The sequence below is a fragment of the Branchiostoma belcheri genome, unplaced genomic scaffold, assembly GCF_001625305.1.
Source record: "Branchiostoma belcheri isolate BF01 breed outbred unplaced genomic scaffold, Haploidv18h27 scaffold174, whole genome shotgun sequence".
NCBI lineage: Eukaryota > Metazoa > Chordata > Leptocardii > Amphioxiformes > Branchiostomatidae > Branchiostoma > Branchiostoma belcheri.
The window spans coordinates 155,932-174,701 of NW_017803202.1; the positions used below are offsets into that span (position 1 = coordinate 155,932).

The 18,770-nt window shown below is 45.3% G+C and overlaps 4 protein-coding genes across 4 annotated transcripts; 3 read left to right on the top strand and 1 right to left on the bottom strand.

Moving 5' to 3' along the window:
- Positions 1-604: 604 nt before the first annotated feature.
- LOC109467043 (tripartite motif-containing protein 2-like) lies at positions 605-3,093 on the top strand. Its single transcript, XM_019764941.1, has one exon. It carries the CDS (start codon positions 883-885, stop codon positions 3,091-3,093), a length of 2,211 nt encoding a protein of 736 aa, XP_019620500.1. The 5' UTR covers positions 605-882.
- A 49-nt stretch (positions 3,094-3,142) lies between these two features.
- Positions 3,143-6,899, top strand: LOC109467045 (tripartite motif-containing protein 2-like). Its single transcript, XM_019764942.1, has one exon. It carries the CDS (start codon positions 4,191-4,193, stop codon positions 6,396-6,398), a length of 2,208 nt encoding a protein of 735 aa, XP_019620501.1. The 5' UTR covers positions 3,143-4,190; the 3' UTR covers positions 6,399-6,899.
- A 4,097-nt stretch (positions 6,900-10,996) lies between these two features.
- LOC109467030 (alpha-N-acetylgalactosamine-specific lectin-like) lies at positions 10,997-12,084 on the top strand. The gene is made up of 3 exons (XM_019764925.1): positions 10,997-11,267; positions 11,447-11,848; positions 12,074-12,084. The coding sequence occupies exons 1-3, from the start codon at positions 10,997-10,999 to the stop codon at positions 12,082-12,084; spliced, it is 684 nt and encodes a 227-aa protein (XP_019620484.1).
- A 1,072-nt stretch (positions 12,085-13,156) lies between these two features.
- On the bottom strand, positions 13,157-18,237 carry LOC109467061 (BRISC and BRCA1-A complex member 1-like). Its single transcript, XM_019764963.1, has 6 exons — positions 18,057-18,237; positions 17,286-17,414; positions 17,057-17,115; positions 16,608-16,728; positions 14,806-14,892; positions 13,157-13,780 (listed from the first exon to the last, which is right to left on the bottom strand). The coding sequence occupies exons 1-6, from the start codon at positions 18,207-18,209 to the stop codon at positions 13,604-13,606; spliced, it is 726 nt and encodes a 241-aa protein (XP_019620522.1). The 5' UTR covers positions 18,210-18,237; the 3' UTR covers positions 13,157-13,603.
- Positions 18,238-18,770: the final 533 nt, after the last annotated feature.

The window sequence follows — 18,770 nt, forward strand, 5'->3', positions numbered from 1 at the left end:
TGAGATTATGATAAAATGATATAATTCATGAAAATTAGGTTCCTATTTCTTAAATCAGGGGGGAATAATCTAATCTATAATTTGTCAGTCATAAAGATTAACATCATTTGGCGAAGGTATGAGATCGGGGAACTCTAGTGTTCACCATCGTATAAAATAAGTAATAGTGTATTGTTTCCAACAGAATGAACTGTTACTGTGCACAACATTGAACTTTGCTTCATGTGACAGACCGCCTCTTTACGAAACATACAGAAGTTTTGGAGACGATTGTTAACTTGTGGGTTTGCAGGATCTTTCAAATATATGGATGAAATCTGATATATATATTGTGGAGGCACAAGGAGAGTCAAAGCCTTCAATAAAAATCTTCAGCTCTATTATCCATGGTGAAAATGTTTATTTTTTTCCTCGTACAACTGCCCTTTTGTGGTCGTTTGGCACTTAACGACCACCCCCATCTACTTGGTACCGTCCAACCACCTGTTGGCGTCACGCCAAGTTGGCAGGCCCACAGGGTCATGACGTCATGGCCTGCCGCCATACAGACGGAACATTGTACATGCTGTATGGGGCATTTACAATAAGTGCCTTTGACTACTAGTATCATATTCGTAATGAATAATTCTGGGATGATCGCAATACATTTTACCCCCCAAACGTATATGGAATAAAAAAATGCAAAGTTTAATGCGATCCACGTAGGCTAGGGGTGCAAAGGGCAACGTTCTTCGTCGTCACCCAACGTTACGTGACGTCAGCCTTCCGAAACCGAGTTCCGAGAAACTGCTGTGCCCAGTTTCGCACCCACCAGAAGAGCTTGATACACAGAACAAGACGCGCTGTATTTATCTCAGTCTTACCAACAATCTTGGCGGCACAATGGCGAGTAAAATGCCGAGATCTGCCGAGTTTGACGAGCAGTTCCTGACGTGCGCGATCTGCATGCTGCACTTCCGGGACCCCAGAATCCTGCCATGTCTGCACACATTTTGTAAAGAATGTCTGCAGCATTGGGCCACCAAACAACAGCCGCTGGAGTGTCCAACCTGCCGCAAACCGGTCAGCCTACCAGACCAAGGTGTGGACGGACTGAAGAGCAACTTCTACGTCAGCAACCTGCTGGACTTCGCGGCCGTGAAGAAAGGGGCGGGGCCAGGTGTGCCGTGCCAGGTGTGCGAGGGGAAGGAGGGAGGGGCGCGGGCATGGTGCGTGCAGTGTGCCGTTCTGCTCTGTGAGTCCTGTACAAACACACATCGCAGGTTTCCTGCCATGAAGGGGCATCAGATCGTGACACAAGAGAACCTGGAGGCCTCTGAAGGTGTGTCCAGCGGCTTCAAGCGCAAAGCCTTCTGCCCGAAGCACGAAGACCAAGTCTTGACGTTCTACTGTGAACCTTGCCAGACTCTGGTCTGTGTCGCCTGTACGGTTGTCGACCATCCACGGGGAGAAAAGCACAATCCAGTAGAAATCGGCGGCGTCGCCGAGAGGAAGAAACGAGACTTACAAGAACTGTTAGAAAAAGTCGAGCCTCGAGAAAAAGTCGTGCGGGCTGCGCTGAGTGACGTTGAGACAGAAATATCAGAGTTACCAACATCGGCAGACGCAGCGATCAAAGAAGCCACCGAATATTTCGATCAGCTGATGGCCTTGCTTCAAGACAGAAAAGAAGACGTCGTCAAGGAAATAGGCTCACGCCGCCAGGAAGTCGGAAAATGTCTGGAAGAGCAGAAAGAAGAGATCGAGTTCGAGTTGGCCGGACTGACGAGCGCGTCAGAGTTCTGTAAACAAGCTTTGGAACACGGCAGCGACGTGCACGTCATCGAGGTCGAGGGTCAAGCACGACAGAGAGTGGAAGAGCTGCTGACAACTCCAGCCGACCTGGCAGCCCGACCGAGTCACGTCGTGTTCTCGGAGGGGACGGCTGTGGCGGAGTTCAGAGATGCTGTGGCCAAGGCAGGGTGCGTACAAGCCAGCGTAGGGGTGGACGCTTCTAAATGTTCAGTGGAAGTAAAACCTGCCGTTGTAAAGTGTACAAACGTCTCTCTCCTTGCCATAAAGGACAAAAACGGACAACTTTGTTCTGTGTCTAAAGATGACGTCACAGCCACCCTGACGGACCTCTCCGGCCAGGCAGTACCCACACAGCTGCAGGAGAAGGGCAGGGGATTGTGGGAAATCTCCTACACACCTGAGCATACGGGCAATCACAGGTTAGATGTCAGGGTTAAGGGTCAGTCTGTGGCGGGAAGTCCGTATGACGTCAGAGTGCAAAGCAGCCACACCCCAGTCTTAACTATTGGAAGAAAAGGCAGTGGGGAGGGGGAACTTTCCGCCCCTGTAGATGTAGCAGTGGACAAGGACGGAAACATTGCAGTGTTGGAGCAGTGGAACCAACGGGTTCAGATATCCGATGGCAAGACGGGTCAGTCGCTTCGGTGTTTCTCTGTGGTTGGTGATGGGGGTCTTTGGGGCATTGACGTGGACTCCGACGGACAGTTTATTGTGACGTCGCGGAACCAATTGTTCAGCACTGACAAACAAGCAATCGGTGTGTACTCGCGAGAAGGGGAGCTTACAAAGACCCTGATACCGGACTGTCTACGAAATCCGCGCGGAGTTGCAGTTCTGAAAGACGGCCGCATGGTGGTGGCAGACCACACTCAGAAGTCGTGTCTCCTCCTGCAGCCTGACGGGAGCCTCATCCGGGAGATCGGCAAGGGACAGTTACAGGACCCATGGTTCATAGCGGTGGACGAATCACGTGATATGTTCTTTGTCACTGATTTCTGGGCTCATAAAGTCCATGTGTTTGACCTTGAGGGGAATCTGAACTTCAGCTTGGGTAAAGTGGGGAAGAATGAGGGAGAACTGCAACATCCATCAGGCATAACGTTAGACCCGGCAGGTAACATCATTGTAGTGAACTGGGCCAACAGCCGTCTGCAGGTGTTCCGACCTGACGGGACGTACCTGAGAACTGTGGCCATAGTGAAGGGAGAAGGGCCCTGGGGAATCACGCTGACCCCAGATGGCCACATCGCTGTAGCGTGTGAATGGGGACATTGTGTCGAGTTGTACACGTACAAGTAGCATAAAGCACCCCTGATGATAAAGAATTTGTGAAATGTTGTAGACTGTCCAGTTTTTATACCAAAGGGACACCACAGGAACTGAACTTCAGAAAATATCAATATTAAGACAATGCAACTTTAACAAAAGAGAAACATTCACAATCCAATAGTGTTCCCAGGACAATAGAGAGTTACCATCAAGCAGAATACTAGTAGTCAAAAGATACTTTTACGGATCTTTTTGTCTTGTTATTTGCAGTTAGACCTATGCATGTATAATTAGGGCAAGAACTTGCAACAAACATATCATTAATCCAGTCATACTGAGGGCTCAGCTAGAAGCGTACAAAGCTGTGTAGCATTAGATTTAGCGAATGGCCCTTTGACATGATGACCATTATGTTCACTATCGTATAAAATAAGTAATAGTGTACTGTTTCCACCATGATGAACTGTTACTGTGCACAGCATTGAACTTTGCTTCATGTGACAGACCGCCTCTTTACGAAACATACCGACGTTTTGGAGACGATTGTTAACTTGTAGGTTTGCAGGATCTTTCAAATATATGGATGAAATCTGTTATATATATTGTGGAGGCACAAGGAGAGTCAAAGCCTTCAATAGAAATCCTTAGGTCTATTATTCATGGTGAAAATGTTTATTTTTTCCTCGTACAACCGTCCATTTGTGGTCGTTTGGCCACTTAACGACCACCCCCATCTACTTGGTACCGTCCAACCACCTGTTGGCGTCTCGCCAAGTTGGCAGGCCTACAGGGTGATGACGCCATGGCCTGCCGCCATACAGACGGAACATGTTCATGCTGTGTGGGCCATTTACGATAAGTGCCTTTGACTATAATATTCAATAAATAGTTCGTAAAATAAATAAACGTATATCGAATAGAAAAATACTAAGTCTGATGCGATCCACATAGGCTGGGGTGCAAAGGGCAATGTTCTTCGTCGTCGCCCATCGTTACGTGACGTCAGCCTTCCGAAACTGAGTTCTGAGAAACTGCTGTGTCCAGTTTCACACCCACCAGACGAGATTGATACAGAACAAGACGGGCTGTATTTAGATCTCAGTCTTACCGACAGTCTTGGCGGCACAATGGCGAGTAAAATACCGAGATCTGCCGAGTTTGACGAGCGGTTCCTGACGTGCGCGATCTGCATGCTGCACTTCCGGGACCCCAGAATCCTGCCGTGTCTGCACACATTTTGTAAAGAATGTCTGCAGCTTTGGGCCACCAAACAACAGCCGCTGGAGTGTCCAACCTGCCGCAAACCGGTCAGTCTACCAGACCAAGGTGTGGACGGACTGAAGAGCAACTTCTACGTCAGCAACCTGCTGGACTTCGCGGCCGTGAAGAAAGGGGCGGGGCCAGGTGTGCCGTGCCAGGTGTGCGAGGGGAAGGAGGGAGGGGCGCGGACATGGTGCGTACAGTGTGCCGTTCTGCTTTGTGAGTCCTGTACAAACACACATCGCAGGTTTCCCGCCATGAAAGGGCATCAGATCGTGTCACAAGAGAACCTGGAGGCCTCTGAAGGTGTGCCCAGCGGCTTCAGGCGCAAAGTCTTCTGCCCGAAGCACGAAGACCAAGTCTTGACTTTCTACTGTGAACCTTGCCAGACTCTGGTCTGTGTCGCCTGTACGGTTGTCGACCATCGGCCGGGTGAACAGCACAATCCAGTAGAAATCGGCGGCGTCGCCGAGAGAAAGAAACGAGACCTACAAGGACTGTTAGAAAAAGTCGAGCCTCGAGAAAAAGTCGTGCGGGCTGCGCTGAGTGACGTTGAGACAGAAATATCAGAGTTACCAACATCGGCAGACGCAGCGATCAAAGAAGCCACCGAATATTTCGATCAGCTGATGGCCTTGCTTCAAGACAGGAAAGAAGAGGTCGTCGCAGAAATCGGCTTACGTCGCCAGGAAGTCGGAAAATATCTGGAAGAGCAGAAAGAAGAGATGGAGTTCGAGCTGGCCGGACTGACGAGCGCGTCTGAGTTCTGTAAGCAAGCCTTGGAACACGGCAGCGACGTGCACGTCATCGAGGTCGAGGGTCAAGCACGACAGAGGGTGGAAGAGCTGCTGACAACTCCAACCGACCTGGCAGCCCGACCGAGTGTCGTCGTGTTCTCGGAGGGGACGGCTGTGGCGGAGTTCAGAGATGCCGTGGCCAAGGCAGGGTGCGTACAAGTCACGGGGAAGGTAGACGCATCTAAATGCTCACTTGAAGTAAAACCTGCCGTTGTAAAGTGTACAAACGTCTCTCTCCTTGCCATAAAGGACAAAAACGGACAACTTTGCTCTGTGCCCAAAGATGACGTCACAACCACCCTGACGGACCCCTTTGGCCAGACCGTACCCACACAACTGCAGGAGAAGGGCAAGGGATTGTGGGAAATCTCCTACACACCTGAGGTCTCGGACAATCACAGGTTAGATGTCAGGGTTAAGGGTCAGTCTGTGGCGGGAAGTCCGTATGACGTCAGAGTGCAAAGCAGCCACACCCCAGTCTTAACTATTGGAAGAGAAGGCAGTGGGGAGGGACAACTTTCCTATCCAATAGACGTAGCAGTGGACAAGGACGGTAACATTGCAGTGTTGGAAAACGGGAACAAACGGGTTCAGATATTCGATACAAAGACTGGCCAGTCGCTTCGTAGTTTCCCTGTGGTTGGTGAGTATCCATTCGGCATTGACATTGACTCCGACGGACAGTTTATTGTGACGTCGCGAAACCAATTGTTCAGCACTGACAAACAAGCCATCGATGTGTACTCGCGAGAAGGGGAGCTTACAAAGACCCTGATACCGGACTGTCTACGAAATCCGAATGGTGTTGCAGTTCTGAAGGATGGCCGCATGGTGGTGGTGGACGACAGTCAGCAGTCGTGTCTCCTCCTGCAGCATGACGGGAGCCTCATCCGGGAGATCGGCAAGGGGCAGTTACAGGGTCCAGAGTTCATAGCGGTGGACGAATCACGTGATATGTTCTTTGTCACTGATTTCCCAGCTCATAAAGTGTTCGTGTTTGACCTTGAGGGGAATCTGAACTTCAGCTTTGGTGAAGAGGAGGAGAATGAGGGAGAGCTCCACTGTCCAACCGGGATAACATTAGACCCGGCAGGTAACATCATTGTAGTGAACTATTGGAACAACCGTCTGCAGGTGTTCCGGCCGGACGGGACGTACCTGAGAACTGTGGCCATGGTGAAGGGAGAAGGGCCCTGGGGAATCTCGCTGACACCGGGTGGCTACATAGCTGTAGCGTGTTCAGTGGGACATTGTGTCGAGTTGTACACGTACAAATAGCATAAAGCACCCCTGATGATAACCAAATTGTGAAACATTACAGACTGTCCAGTTTTGATACCGCAGGAACACCACAGGAACTGAACTTCAGAAAGTATAACCACCAATATCAATATAATGTACTTTTAGCAGAATATAAGAAACATTCGCATGCCAATAGCGTTTCTGTATGGGACAATAGAGATTTACTATCTAAATGAGAACAGAAAGATGTTTTTTCTCTTGTTTATCGCAATTCAATTAGGTTTATAGGGCAAAAGCTTGCAACAAACTAATCATCATTAATCCAGTCATACTATGGGCTCAGCTCGAAGCATATACAAAGCTGTGTAGCATTAGATTTACTTTGCTTTATTTAGTGACAGACCGCCTCTTTATGAACAGATACAGACGTTTTGGAGACGATTGTTAACTGTTATGTCTGCAGGATCTTTCAGATATATCGATGGAATCCGCATACATCCTGGAAAGGCACAAGAAGAGTCAAATTCTTCAATTAAAATTCTAAGCAGTACTAAGCAGTACGCGGCAAGACTTCGATCTACTGCTCTACAAAATATGAAAATGTAACCGTAAAAAAAAATGTAATGTAAATCTTCCGTGTCACCATAACGTGCGAGAGACGCTCTCAGCTAGTTTTATCCTGTCCATGACACTAGAGCGACGCGACGGATTGATCTTACTGCTCTACAAAATTTGAAAATGTTTTTTGAGCCTCGTATGTATTGTTTACTGACGAGTAAAGATAATTTGTGGCCGTCTGGCAAAGTTTCACGAGCACCCCTACCTACTTGGTACCACCCACCCACATGTTGGTAACTTGCCAAGCTGGGAGAACTACAGGGTCACGTGATCTACACACGGCCAACATTGTACATGTTGTATGGAGCAGATTTACCTTTCCAATGAGTATATTTCATTATCGTATTCAGAATTCATATTCCTGAGGTGATCATATGATTCGATATAACACCAAATGCCTATCCAATAGAAAACACAACATCTGTAACAACCAATGGGGTCCGCGTAGCTTGGGGTGCGAAGGTCAAGGTTGCTGAACGTTGCTCATCTTTACGTGACGTCAGCCCGGTTCCGAAACTGAGTTCCCAGAATCCGTGCTGTGCCCAGTTTCATATCCAGCTTTGTACAGAGCAAGGCGAGTTGTACTTTAACATATCTCATGTCTCTCCAACCATTCTTGGCTGCACAATTATAATGGCGAGTAAAATGCAAGGAGTGGGAAGTATAGTAACATATAAGATACAAAACGAGTCTGCTATCTCCAAGCAGATGTTAGGATCCGGCTCAGTCGCAGTGTTTTACCAGGCAGTATTTAGTGCGTCTTTCTAGTATTCAAGTTAAGTCCTGGTATTGCAAGGAGTAAAAGGAAGCAAAGAGTACTTGCAAACTAAAAGGATATACTAAACATTGCGACAACATGCGTATAACAATGAAATCAAGCCGGATCCTTAAGTCTGCTTGTAGATTAGTCTCGATGGTCAAAGTTGCATGATGGTGATTCAGCCCACGTGATTTGCTTTCATCGGATGAGTACAAGTGGGAGAGCACAAATTTACATTTCAGTAAGTTGGAGCTCAAGCTGAAGATCTTTCCGGGGCTTTTCTAGTTCTAACACTATTCGAGTCTCTGAAGCTTAAAGAACAGGTGTAGAACAAACCATTTGACATTTGCAGAGAAAGATCAAGAGGGTTTATGGTGACTTTGAATGAAATCCGCTCCAAAAAGTTCAAAGTGACAAACAGCCGTTTGGAGCTGTTTGACAAGACAGGTAGATTCTTCAAGAACATCGGTAAAACGACACCAACAAACCGTTGCCATGGCAGCACAGGGTAGCTGACAGTGACAGATATGGCACACGATCAACATGATGACTTGTTGGATAGAGAAAAGCATCTCAAATCTTATCAATGAAACAGGAAGACTCATACATACAATGAGTGAAATGCAAATTAAGAGATCCCAGAGTGACTCTCGTTACTCCTTGCCATGACGCACTATCCATTGATATGAAAATCCTTGCCATCGGTCTGAAAATCAAAGTAAACGTGTACTCTTGATAAGCGGTTTCGGGTGTACGGCAGGCCCCACACCGGGCTGTACCGTGACTGGCGTCAGACGTGTTTTTGCCGAGCAGAATCCTGACTAGAGGCACCATGTCCAGCCCGCAGCAGCAGTTCCAAACTCGTAGAACAAGAGGTAGACTGTTTTATACATAATTGTGTAAAACTATCTCTTCCTAGTTCACACATGATTTCTTTTGTCTTTACCACGCTAGTGTAACTACAATTTATGTTTGTATGAAAACATTGCTGAAAAGTACAGCATAGACAAGGTACCGAAAAGGGCTTGGATACTTCGTTTGCATCTTTGTCAGCCCATTTTCTGTCTCGGTAGGCTAATTTGACAAACGGTTGTAAAATCTAGCGGTATTGAGTTTTCATTTTATTGCTTCTTTTGTTTAATTGTACTCTCAAAATGTTGCTACTTGCCAACATTTTGGCAGCCCTTCTACTACCTTCACTGCTAGCTAGCGATGAAAATTAGTGCTAATTACCATGGTGACAGACGTCTGGTCCAGATCATTGACTTTACTTGTTTGGAGAAGAAGAGGAGGAAGAAGAAGAAACTGAACAAAAACAATGCGTTTTCCTCCTGCGAAGGTAAAACGTAATAAAATGTTTTTTTTTTCTCCTCCAGACGCCACGCCCACGCAGCGAACGCAGACTAATTGGAGGCCCATTGCGCACTTGGCTGCGACAATACCCAACCCGGTGTACATAGCAAGAGGTAAATTTGCTTCCAAATTTATTTATTTCTGTATTCTTTTACCAGGGTGGCATTCATGAGAATTAACACTGCTGTTCGGAGTTCGTCCGGAGTGGCCCTGGGTACACGCATTACACACAATGAGACAGTATATACAGTACCGTACAATAAGACAAGAACAATTAAACATGAATATCAAAATCGTTATCCAAATCCTGTTGCCGTCCTTTTTGATGATCCGGCTTTGAGTTTGATGTTCCATGGATGCGTTGACTGTGTGGGTGTGGTTGGGTGGGTGTGGGGGTGGGTAGTTGTATGATACAAGGATCAGTATATATCAAGCTATGCCGATTAACTTCAAAGAAAGAGAAGAAGGATTGTCTACACTTGAAGTCATAAGTTCGAAGTTTAAAGCAAAGGTCTTTCTGCGCACTGATTGTCTATACATGTAGTATGTAAAACCACGTTGACAACATTAAGCGTTCCTTGTATATACTTGTATATGTATTTTAATAGCATACTGTGTTAGTTTTACTGAGTATTTGGAATATGTAAAATTCAGTGTATACTGCAAAGCCGACTTGTGCCGTGTTTTATCAATAAACCATTTACTACACTATACCTCCATATGTAGTTAATGTAGCTGGAAAGAAGCCTTTATTGCCTGTGCTGCTGTGCAATGTGAACCAGTCAGAACTGCCCTGAGGAAGGTGACAGACTGTCACCGAAACGTCGGCCGAATAAAAGACATGGTTGTGTAAAAAAAAGAGTCTCTTTACTCAGTGTCTTACCAACCTGATGAAACTACTAGTATTCGCGGAGCCTTTATTTAAGTGATAAATATCCTGTTTGTTCAACCGCCAGACTATGGTGCCTACGCTGCTAAGAAGACGAGATGGCTCCGCCTCTTCAAGAAGCTGGTGCTAGCCACAGGCCTTCTGGTGGCCGTGGTCATCCTTACACTGTTGCCATATCTTACAGGTCAAGTCCTTTTGGTTTTGCAAGACCTAAGATAAGATTGAAAGGTTCAACCCATTGGGACTAGATTCTTGGACCCCTTACTCTTATCGATAAATGCGGTGGGTTCTTTAACTGTGTGCTAGGACCCCTACTTAATATCCACTCCAAGAGGACGTCCATAACTAAAGCACATGATGGACAAGAATAAGTAAAGCACATACGATGTTACATATTTGTTTCTTTTAAATAACTATGTAATGTAAATATGTAATTGTATGTGATGTATTGTTATGTCTTTCATGTATGTACCCTCTAATGAAAGAAAAGCTGCCACCCTTGGGTGGGCAGCTAAAGGAGAGTTTTTCCTCAATAAACCTCAATAAAACCAAAGATAGATACTCATTTTCACCTTTGAGGAATTTATAGATTCATGTAAAGTTTGTTATCCAAGGGTACACCATCGAGGCCTGCATGGGATTTGGGCTTTAGGCCACATGATACCACGCGTGCATGCATGGGAATGCTCTGTGCAATGGTACAAGTACAACTCATTCTGGCAAATCTCCTCTCGTCTTTCTAAACAGTGAGAATGATCACTCTTTCGGGAGAGGTGGGTGAGCTCCGAGCCTGGAAGAGTAAGACTGAGCTTGTTGCAACAGATTTAAAACGTACGTCATACCTCTCTTTACTTCATAGAATAAGGTGTACATAAACTATGGTGTACTTATATTGTCCACCATGATGTGGAGGCAAATGTGTATAATTATGTTTTTGTACATTTTGTATCACAATCCTGCACGGTGACTATGACGTCAGTTGCAAACACCTGATTCCACTCTTTTCTTTTAACCATGTTAGGGTTTGCCGGGCCTCCAGGACCCATTGGGCCCCCTGGCCCTGCGTCTGCCGGGCCACCTGGGCCTCCTGGGCCACCAGGAGAAATGGGACCCATGGGGCCGGCCGGCCCTGTGTCTGCCGGCTCTCCTGGGTTACCAGGAGAAAGGGGACCCATGGGGCCAGCTGGCCCTGTGTCTGGCGGGCTTTCAGGGCTACCTGTAACGTCCATGTGTTCACCCCGACCCGGACAGCCTGGGTGTGCTAAACCATCGATATCCGCACCTGGTGAGTCGAACGGTTGCAAGAAGAATTAAGGTTTATAATAAAGATTTGCCTTAGTGCTAGATAATCCTACGATGGTTAATTCTTGAATTGATTAACTTCCTTTGTGGTACTATTTTCACAGTGCGATGTCACAAACGCTCTCCTTTAATATTTGATGGTAATGAAATCTCTTTGCACAGCATTTTGCCCCAAATGTTACCACGAGTGGCGTGGGGCCTGCTACGGGGTCTTCAGCCTCCACAAGAACTTCAGCGAAGCGGCCGCGACCTGTCGCCGAGATGGCGGCACCCTCGCCATGCCCCGAGACGCCGAGACCGACAACTTCCTCTTCGAATTAGTCAAGTCCATTGACGCTTACTCCACGTTCTGGATTGGCCTGACCGACCTTGACAAAGAAGGCACCTTTGAGTGGGTGGATGGTACTCCTCTGGGTAACTTCAGTGCTTGGGGTGTGGAGCAGCCTGACGACCACATGGGCAACGAGGATTGCGTCCATTTCCGGCCCACACCCAGTGGCAACCACGATTGGAACGACTTGAGATGTAGCCTCTACATAACCTTCATCTGCCAAGTCGTTCCAGGTACAAGTAAATGTATTCTTATCCTTCTCACTACTGCATAACCCCATAACCAATAGGGAATTCGTAGCCAAACGGCCTGCTAAAGGTTACAGCATTCCAAATGCTACACATAAAGCCGTTTAGATATTTCACTATGCACATTTTAAACTATCGACATTCTTAGCATGCAACTAGTCTATGTCACCCCACATTTGATTAATGCCATTTTTGTTGACTCTTTTTCAGGACCTGCCTAGGCTACAGGTCAACTGTGGTGGGACAGTTCTCTTACGCTAAGTCTGACAGGCATCAAGTAAAGGCTGAAGAAAAAAGAAACCCCACCTCTTCTCCAAAACATGTTTAGTTCACAGGAAATGTGTAAAACTTGGAACATTCATTAGTGTTTTAAGGTCCCATTCCACTCTGTGCAGAGCATAGGGGTGACACCCACTCCAATTCTGTAGCCCTTGGGTCACATAGTTGTGTACGCACTACAGCAGGGGGCTAGCCCACTATTAGGGCTGTGTGTTAACATTCCCATCCTGTTTCTCATAGATGCTGAGTGCTAAGCAGAGAAAGCAATATGTACCATTTATAAAGTCTTTGGTAAGACCCGGCCGAGGTTTTAACTCACTACCTCCCTGTTACAAAGCGAACACTCTACTGATTGAGCTATTGTACCGGGCAAAATTCGTTTCTCTCGGTCAATGGAATAAGAGAAAGAGAAACTAGAAAGAGGCTGAAGCTAGAAGTTTGGAAGGACGACGGTTTTGAACCATTTCATGGGCAAATGAACATGTGTATGCTATAAAGCTAATATAAAGTATGTCATCAGTATCTGGTTTGAAGTTAAAGCACTAGAAGTGATGTTATGTAGGTGACTTCTTCTTGCTTTGAAATTGGTAATGAGAATTCATCTTAATGTCTGTAAGGACACATTGTGTAAAAACATTTTTTGCAGCTTCATGTAGTATGAGTCAGACTGTGAAAGTCCCTTGGGGGGAATGTGCCAACAGTTTGTCATTATAAATAAGGTAGCAACTTTGTAATTGTATTGTTGATTTTGGCTTGTTCACAGAGCAAAGGTGTGGCAAAACTTAAACGCATAGAGATTGAAATGACTATCAAACTGGAGCCCAAAATGTTATTTCTTACGATACACTTCCTTGAAATCTTTCTTATTATAAACTTGCTTGAAAGTCCTTCTGGGCTGCACCTGGTTTTTCAAGACATGCCTATGGCTTTATTTTATCTTATATTTGAAGACACATCCTCGCTCTTCTGTAACTTGTAGTATGTATCAGACTGTGCTGGTCTCTGTAAAGGGTAGGCCAACTTTGTACAGTTGAATCTGGCTTATTCACCCAGAAAAGGTTTGGCAGCACTTGCCTACATTTGTACCACAGATACTTGAAGATTTCAATAAAAATAAGACTGGAAAAAGTTGCTTGGAAGTCCTCCTTAGTCACACGTAGCCTGCTTTTCAAAGAAACACCCATAGTTTCATCTTATCGTTGAAGATTTGATGACACATCCTCATTGCTCTGTAACTTGTAGTACATATCATACTGTGCAGGTCTTTGCAACTTTGTACAGTTGAATCTGGCTTATTCACCCAGCAAAGGTTTGGCAACACTGGCCTACATTTGTACCACAGATACTTGAAGATTTCAATAAAAATAAGACTGGAAAAAGTTGCTGGAAGTCCTCTTGGTCACACATAGCCTGATTTTTTCACGAAACGCCCATAGTTCCATCCTATCTTAAAGTTAAACACTAAGACACCTCCTCGTTGCTCTGTAACTTGTAGTACGTATCAGACTGTGCAGGTCTCTGTAGAGGATGTGCCAGCAGTTTGGCCATGTGGTTGTGAAACATCGTGACATTGGTCGCCACCTCGTACACGTAGGACAGGCATTTTCTGTCAAGGTCGCAGATCGCGTTGAAGATTTCCTGGAATATAAGGTAGAACATAGGTGTGAGACACTGAAGATTTCCCAGAAGGTAAAGTGGAACATAGGTGTGAGACATTGAAGATTTCCTGGAAGTTAAAGTGGAACATAGGTGTGAGACACTGAAGATTTCCTGGAATGTAAAGTGGAACATAGGTGTGAGACATTGAAGATTTCCTGGAAGGTAAAGTGGAACATAGGTGTGAGACATTGAAGATTTCCTGGAAGGTAAAGTGGAACATAGGTGTGAGACATTGAATATTTCCTGGAAGGTAAAGTGGAACGTCGATGAAGGTTAGACATCCAGGTAATACGATATGCCAAAAAACAGTTACTCAAGCAACTGGATATGATTTTGAAAACGTCAGACGTTTCAGCTAGTATCCACTAGCTTTCGTCAGTGACTGAGAGACCAGAGGGGAAAGCAGGTTTATAAGCACAACCTATTGATTGATATGCAAATAAAGTGAAGATTTAAGTAAAGTGGAACATTGGTGTGAGACATTGACGATATCCTGGATTGCAGTTAGGGTTAGGGATTACTGATGTTGCAATGGTAGATGTCTTTAAAGTTGTCAGTTTTTTTTAATACATGTACTAGCATGTGGCAGTCTTACGCTCTGTTCACATTAAATCCACATCTGGAACCCAATCGCGATTGAATCAGGATTGCTTCCAATCATGATTGGATCCCGATGCGTTCACACTTCTCGGCTCACCCAATCGTGATTGCGTTCCTTCCACACGGGAATTACCGTCAATCGCAATTAAATCCACCTGCCAGAGATGGATTTGATTAATCGCGATTCAATCGCACTTGGAGCGCTCAGATTCAGAAAAATCAATCGTGATTCAATCGGAATTGGACCTCAATTGCGATTCAATCGCGTTTCAAAACCCAGTCTGAACAGGGTGTTAGGGTTTTGTAAAACATGTAAAACAGACATAGCACCTTCTCATGAACAAACATACACAATACAAACCATTTCACAAACCCACTAAAGAGGAATGTTATAAGAAACTTACAATGCTCTGGTTGTCGTCTGCGGGAGGCTGGTGGACGTACAGCGCATCCAGGAACAGGTGTGGGGACAGGAGCAGCTCACTCAGCATCTGGGACACACAGGGGAGAGAGAACAAAGTGTTAGGTACAAACGGATAAATACAGCCTGAAGTTCACCTTTGCAATCTTGGTTAGCAGACTAAAGCTACATGTAACAAGGCTGGACAAATGGGTCAAGTGGTGTTGTATCAACTAAGCAGCTTTTTCCTAGAGACAATGTTCACTAAATAACATCTGATTCTATGAAATCCACTGGATTATGCACAAAACGTTTTACCCGTTGGCTGTTTTACAACCTGAGCAGCTTTCTTAAAACCATTGTGCACTACATAACATCTGATTCTAAAACTGTGGTTGGTCATTTCATGTCCTGTATTAGCCATAGGCAGGGTCACTAACCACTTAGCCTGATTAAATCGCTTTTGCCGGCCGCCCAACATCCAGCCGGCCCCCGAAATGGGTGGCGGACTATGTAGGGAGCCCCCCGGAGCTTGGGTTACATAGGCTACTAACCACTGGACTATGAGCACAACATGTTTTCACCTGTTGACTGTCCTCTGGAGCTGTAGGCAGACAGTGTGATCTCTCCCGTACAGCAGCAACACTCGCACAACATGCACAACATACACACACACACACATGCACACACATACACACACACACTCAAACACATACACACACACACAAACACACACCTGTTGGTTATCCTCCGGTGCTGTAGGCAGACAGTGGGATCTCCCGTACAGCAGCAACACTCGCACAACATGCACAACATACACACACACACGCGTCGCGCACACACACACACACACACACACACACACACACACACACACACACTCACACACAGACGCACACACACCTGCTGGCTGTCCTCCGGTGCTGTAGGCAGACAGTGGGATCTCCCGTACAGCAGCAACACTCGCACGACGTAGGGAGGGGGGATGAGTTCTACCTCCTCTATCTCAGGAAGGGGGGCCAACTGCACTCTAAAACAACATGGCAAAACACAAATATTTTTGAGATTGCAGAAAAACTATGACTTGCAATCTGCCAAGCTGTAAGAATAAGACATAAATACATGTTCCTTGTTTTAAACAGGACTGCAGAGACAGAGGGATGCCTACTACTGTAAAAAAAACATACGTGTACTTACATCTCTTGAAGGAGCTGTGCAACATCTGAGAAATGGTCAAGGATGAAGAACTACAGAATGGTGTGACAATGTATCAATATGTTTGTCTTTATTCTGTTGACCCACTAATGTAAGTGATGTAATAATCTTCAATGTACAGCTTTACTATATACAAGTCTATCAGTCAATATAGTACAGGAACACATTCTATACATACCAGGATTTCTGTCAATGAAGTCAGAGAGAAAATACATATGGACACGTGACCAGATAAGACAAGATAAGATCCCAGACCCAAGTTAAACTTAAAGGATACTGAAGGTCGTCTGACACTCCATGGTTTCCTCCTGAGCTCTCAGGTCATCACAGAACAGGTCAGGGTCATGGGTGAAGTCTGTCACCTTCAAAACAGAACAGCAGCTGTGAAATTGGTGTAACTGTTGTACTAAGGTCATTCAACTTTAATTTGTAGGTGTAAAAAAACAATGGAATAGGTGTAAAAAAAAAACAATGTAATGTCAAAAAGAAAACTCACAGAAAAGTTGGAATTTTGGCATAAGGATACATTTGCATTGGTTGTGCTTTGCCACATGATGTGAAACTAAATTCTCAATACTGGTCCAATCTTACCAATGTTGGAGCATCGTGCAGAATGACCAGGGCAAACTGGTGTTTTCTGTCCATTCTGCTTTTTGTCCTGACAAAAATCTCGATCACCCGCTTGGCCAGAGACAGTGGGGAGAATTGAGACCTGTGGGAGGGGACAAGAAACACTGTAGCTGTAACAATTTTTAAATATTTAAAGATTGAAGCTAGTATTCTGCATTTGTATCTGTATAGCTGGCACCCTTTGTTGTAACACAGCTTCGCAGACATGTGGCATGTTGCAGCTTATATTACACCAGGGACTTGTTACACTACACCTAACCTTTGCACAACTAACTGAAAGCATTGTTTAATTTTACTTTAAAGCTATCTAGTGAGGATGCCCGGGACCACACAGAAACTACATTATGTAGATCTATAGACATTTTTACCACTTGACATTCTGTGTGCTACATTGAACATGTCCTACTTACCCATCTCTGGAGCTCACGTGCCGGGACGTCATCTCTTTGCTCATGTCTAGGCAGACAACCTGTCGGAGTGAGAGAGTGGGGGAGATTGAATGATAGAAGAAATGAAGAAATCAACGAATGAATCAACCAATACCTCTTAGTTGGCAGCACCTGGATGATACAAAAAGGACTAAAAGAATATTGAGTGAGTGAATGAATGAATAGATAAGAGATGAGTACAAATACTTACGATTTTCTCAGGACAGTTGACCTTGGGCAGCAGGACGTGGATGGTTCCGTCGCTGCTGTCCTGAGAGTCCTGCGAACTTGACACAGTGCTGGCTAGGGAGTTCAGCTCCTCATTCTCAGTGTGGGGGGTCTGGGGAGAACAAGAGTAAGTGAATGACTGAGTGAGTGAAGGACACTGTGATGACCAATGAGTTCAGCTCCTCATTCTCACCGTGCATATAGGGCACCTGCACAGAACAGGAGGGAGTGATTGAATGAATGAGTCTATGAGTGAGTGAGTGAGTCCTGCGAACTGGACAGTGCTGGCCAGCGAGTTCAACTCTTCAGTCTCACCATAGGGGGTCTGTAGAGATTGGACTGAGGGAATGAAAGAGTGAGTGAGTGAGTGAGTGAGTGAGTGAGTGAGTGAGTGAGTGAGTGTGTGAGTGAGTGAGAGAGTGAGTGAGTGAGGGAGTGAGGGAATGAAAGTGAGTGAGTGAGTGAGTGAGTGAGCGAGGGAGTGAGTGAGTGAGTGAGTGAGTGAGTGAGAGAGTGAGTGAGTGAGAGAGTGAGTGAGGGAATGAAAGAGTGAGTGAGTGGGTGAGTGAGTGAGTGAGTGTGAGTGAGTGAGTGAGTGAGAGTAAGTGAGTGAGTGAGTGAGTGAGTGTGAGTGAGTGAATGAAAGTGAGTGAGTGAGTGAGTGAGTGAGCGAGGGAGTGAGTGAGTGAGTGAGTGAGTGAAAGAATGAGTGCAGGAATTACTGTATGAAGTTTAAAGGAAGATCCACTCCTACCTCATCTCGTGGGGGGTCTTTCTTCTCCTCCTCCTCCTTCTCTTCCTCCTCCTGTGTGGAGACGACCTCATCACTTTCACTCCGAGCACTTTCACTGACCGTGGTGTCTGGAAGAACGCTTTCTTCCTCTGTCGTGCTCGCCGTGGAACTCATACTTTCGCTTTCATCAACTTAGCAGTCACAGTTTGTAAACTTTTCAGTCGAGAGTCGCAAAGAAAGACGAAGACGATTTACCAGACGATTTTTCCCGGTCGTTTTCTCAACGTTTCACTTCCGGGTCGTGCCAGTGACATCGCACGCTGTTCTGGGAACGAGATCATTTCCTGTTTGGAAGCATATCTTTCCAAACAATATAATCTACAAATAGAGATATCATAACTATCATGATCATACTTTTAACTAAAATTATTATGAACGAGGGATTTATTATATCGAATCTATTTTCTGCGTGGCGATTATTTGGAAAAATAAGTTCTGGGAACGTGATAGAATAGTCTATTATTTCTGAGGGGGATACCTATATAAGAAGTATTTTTACATGAATATTTGGCATATAGGTGACAAAAAACAATACAAACAGTTTTCAATCTACTATAAATTTTTAACATTTATCTATGGAGTAAATTTGATAAAAGATATATGAAGGTTTTAGATATTATAAAACTCCTAGCTAAAAAAAACTTATACCCTATATTTTGCAATACTTTCGTCCGT

Bases quoted from the DNA above. Each gene is read 5' to 3' on its own strand.
- LOC109467043 (XM_019764941.1), top strand. From the start codon at position 883: ATGGCGAGTAAAATGCCGAGATCTGCCGAGTTTGACGAGCAGTTCCTG.
- LOC109467045 (XM_019764942.1), top strand. From the start codon at position 4,191: ATGGCGAGTAAAATACCGAGATCTGCCGAGTTTGACGAGCGGTTCCTG.
- LOC109467030 (XM_019764925.1), top strand. From the start codon at position 10,997: ATGTTAGGGTTTGCCGGGCCTCCAGGACCCATTGGGCCCCCTGGCCCT. The intron at 11,268-11,446 runs GTGAGTCGAACG...CTCTTTGCACAG, and splicing joins ACCATCGATATCCGCACCTG to CATTTTGCCCCAAATGTTAC.
- LOC109467061 (XM_019764963.1), bottom strand. From the start codon at position 18,209: ATGAGTTCCACGGCGAGCACGACAGAGGAAGAAAGCGTTCTTCCAGAC. The intron at 17,415-18,056 runs GTAGGAGTGGAT...TGTTCTCCCCAG, and splicing joins AAGACCCCCCACGAGATGAG to ACCCCCCACACTGAGAATGA. The intron at 13,781-14,805 runs GTAAGTTTCTTA...CTTATATTCCAG, and splicing joins CAGACGACAACCAGAGCATT to GAAATCTTCAACGCGATCTG.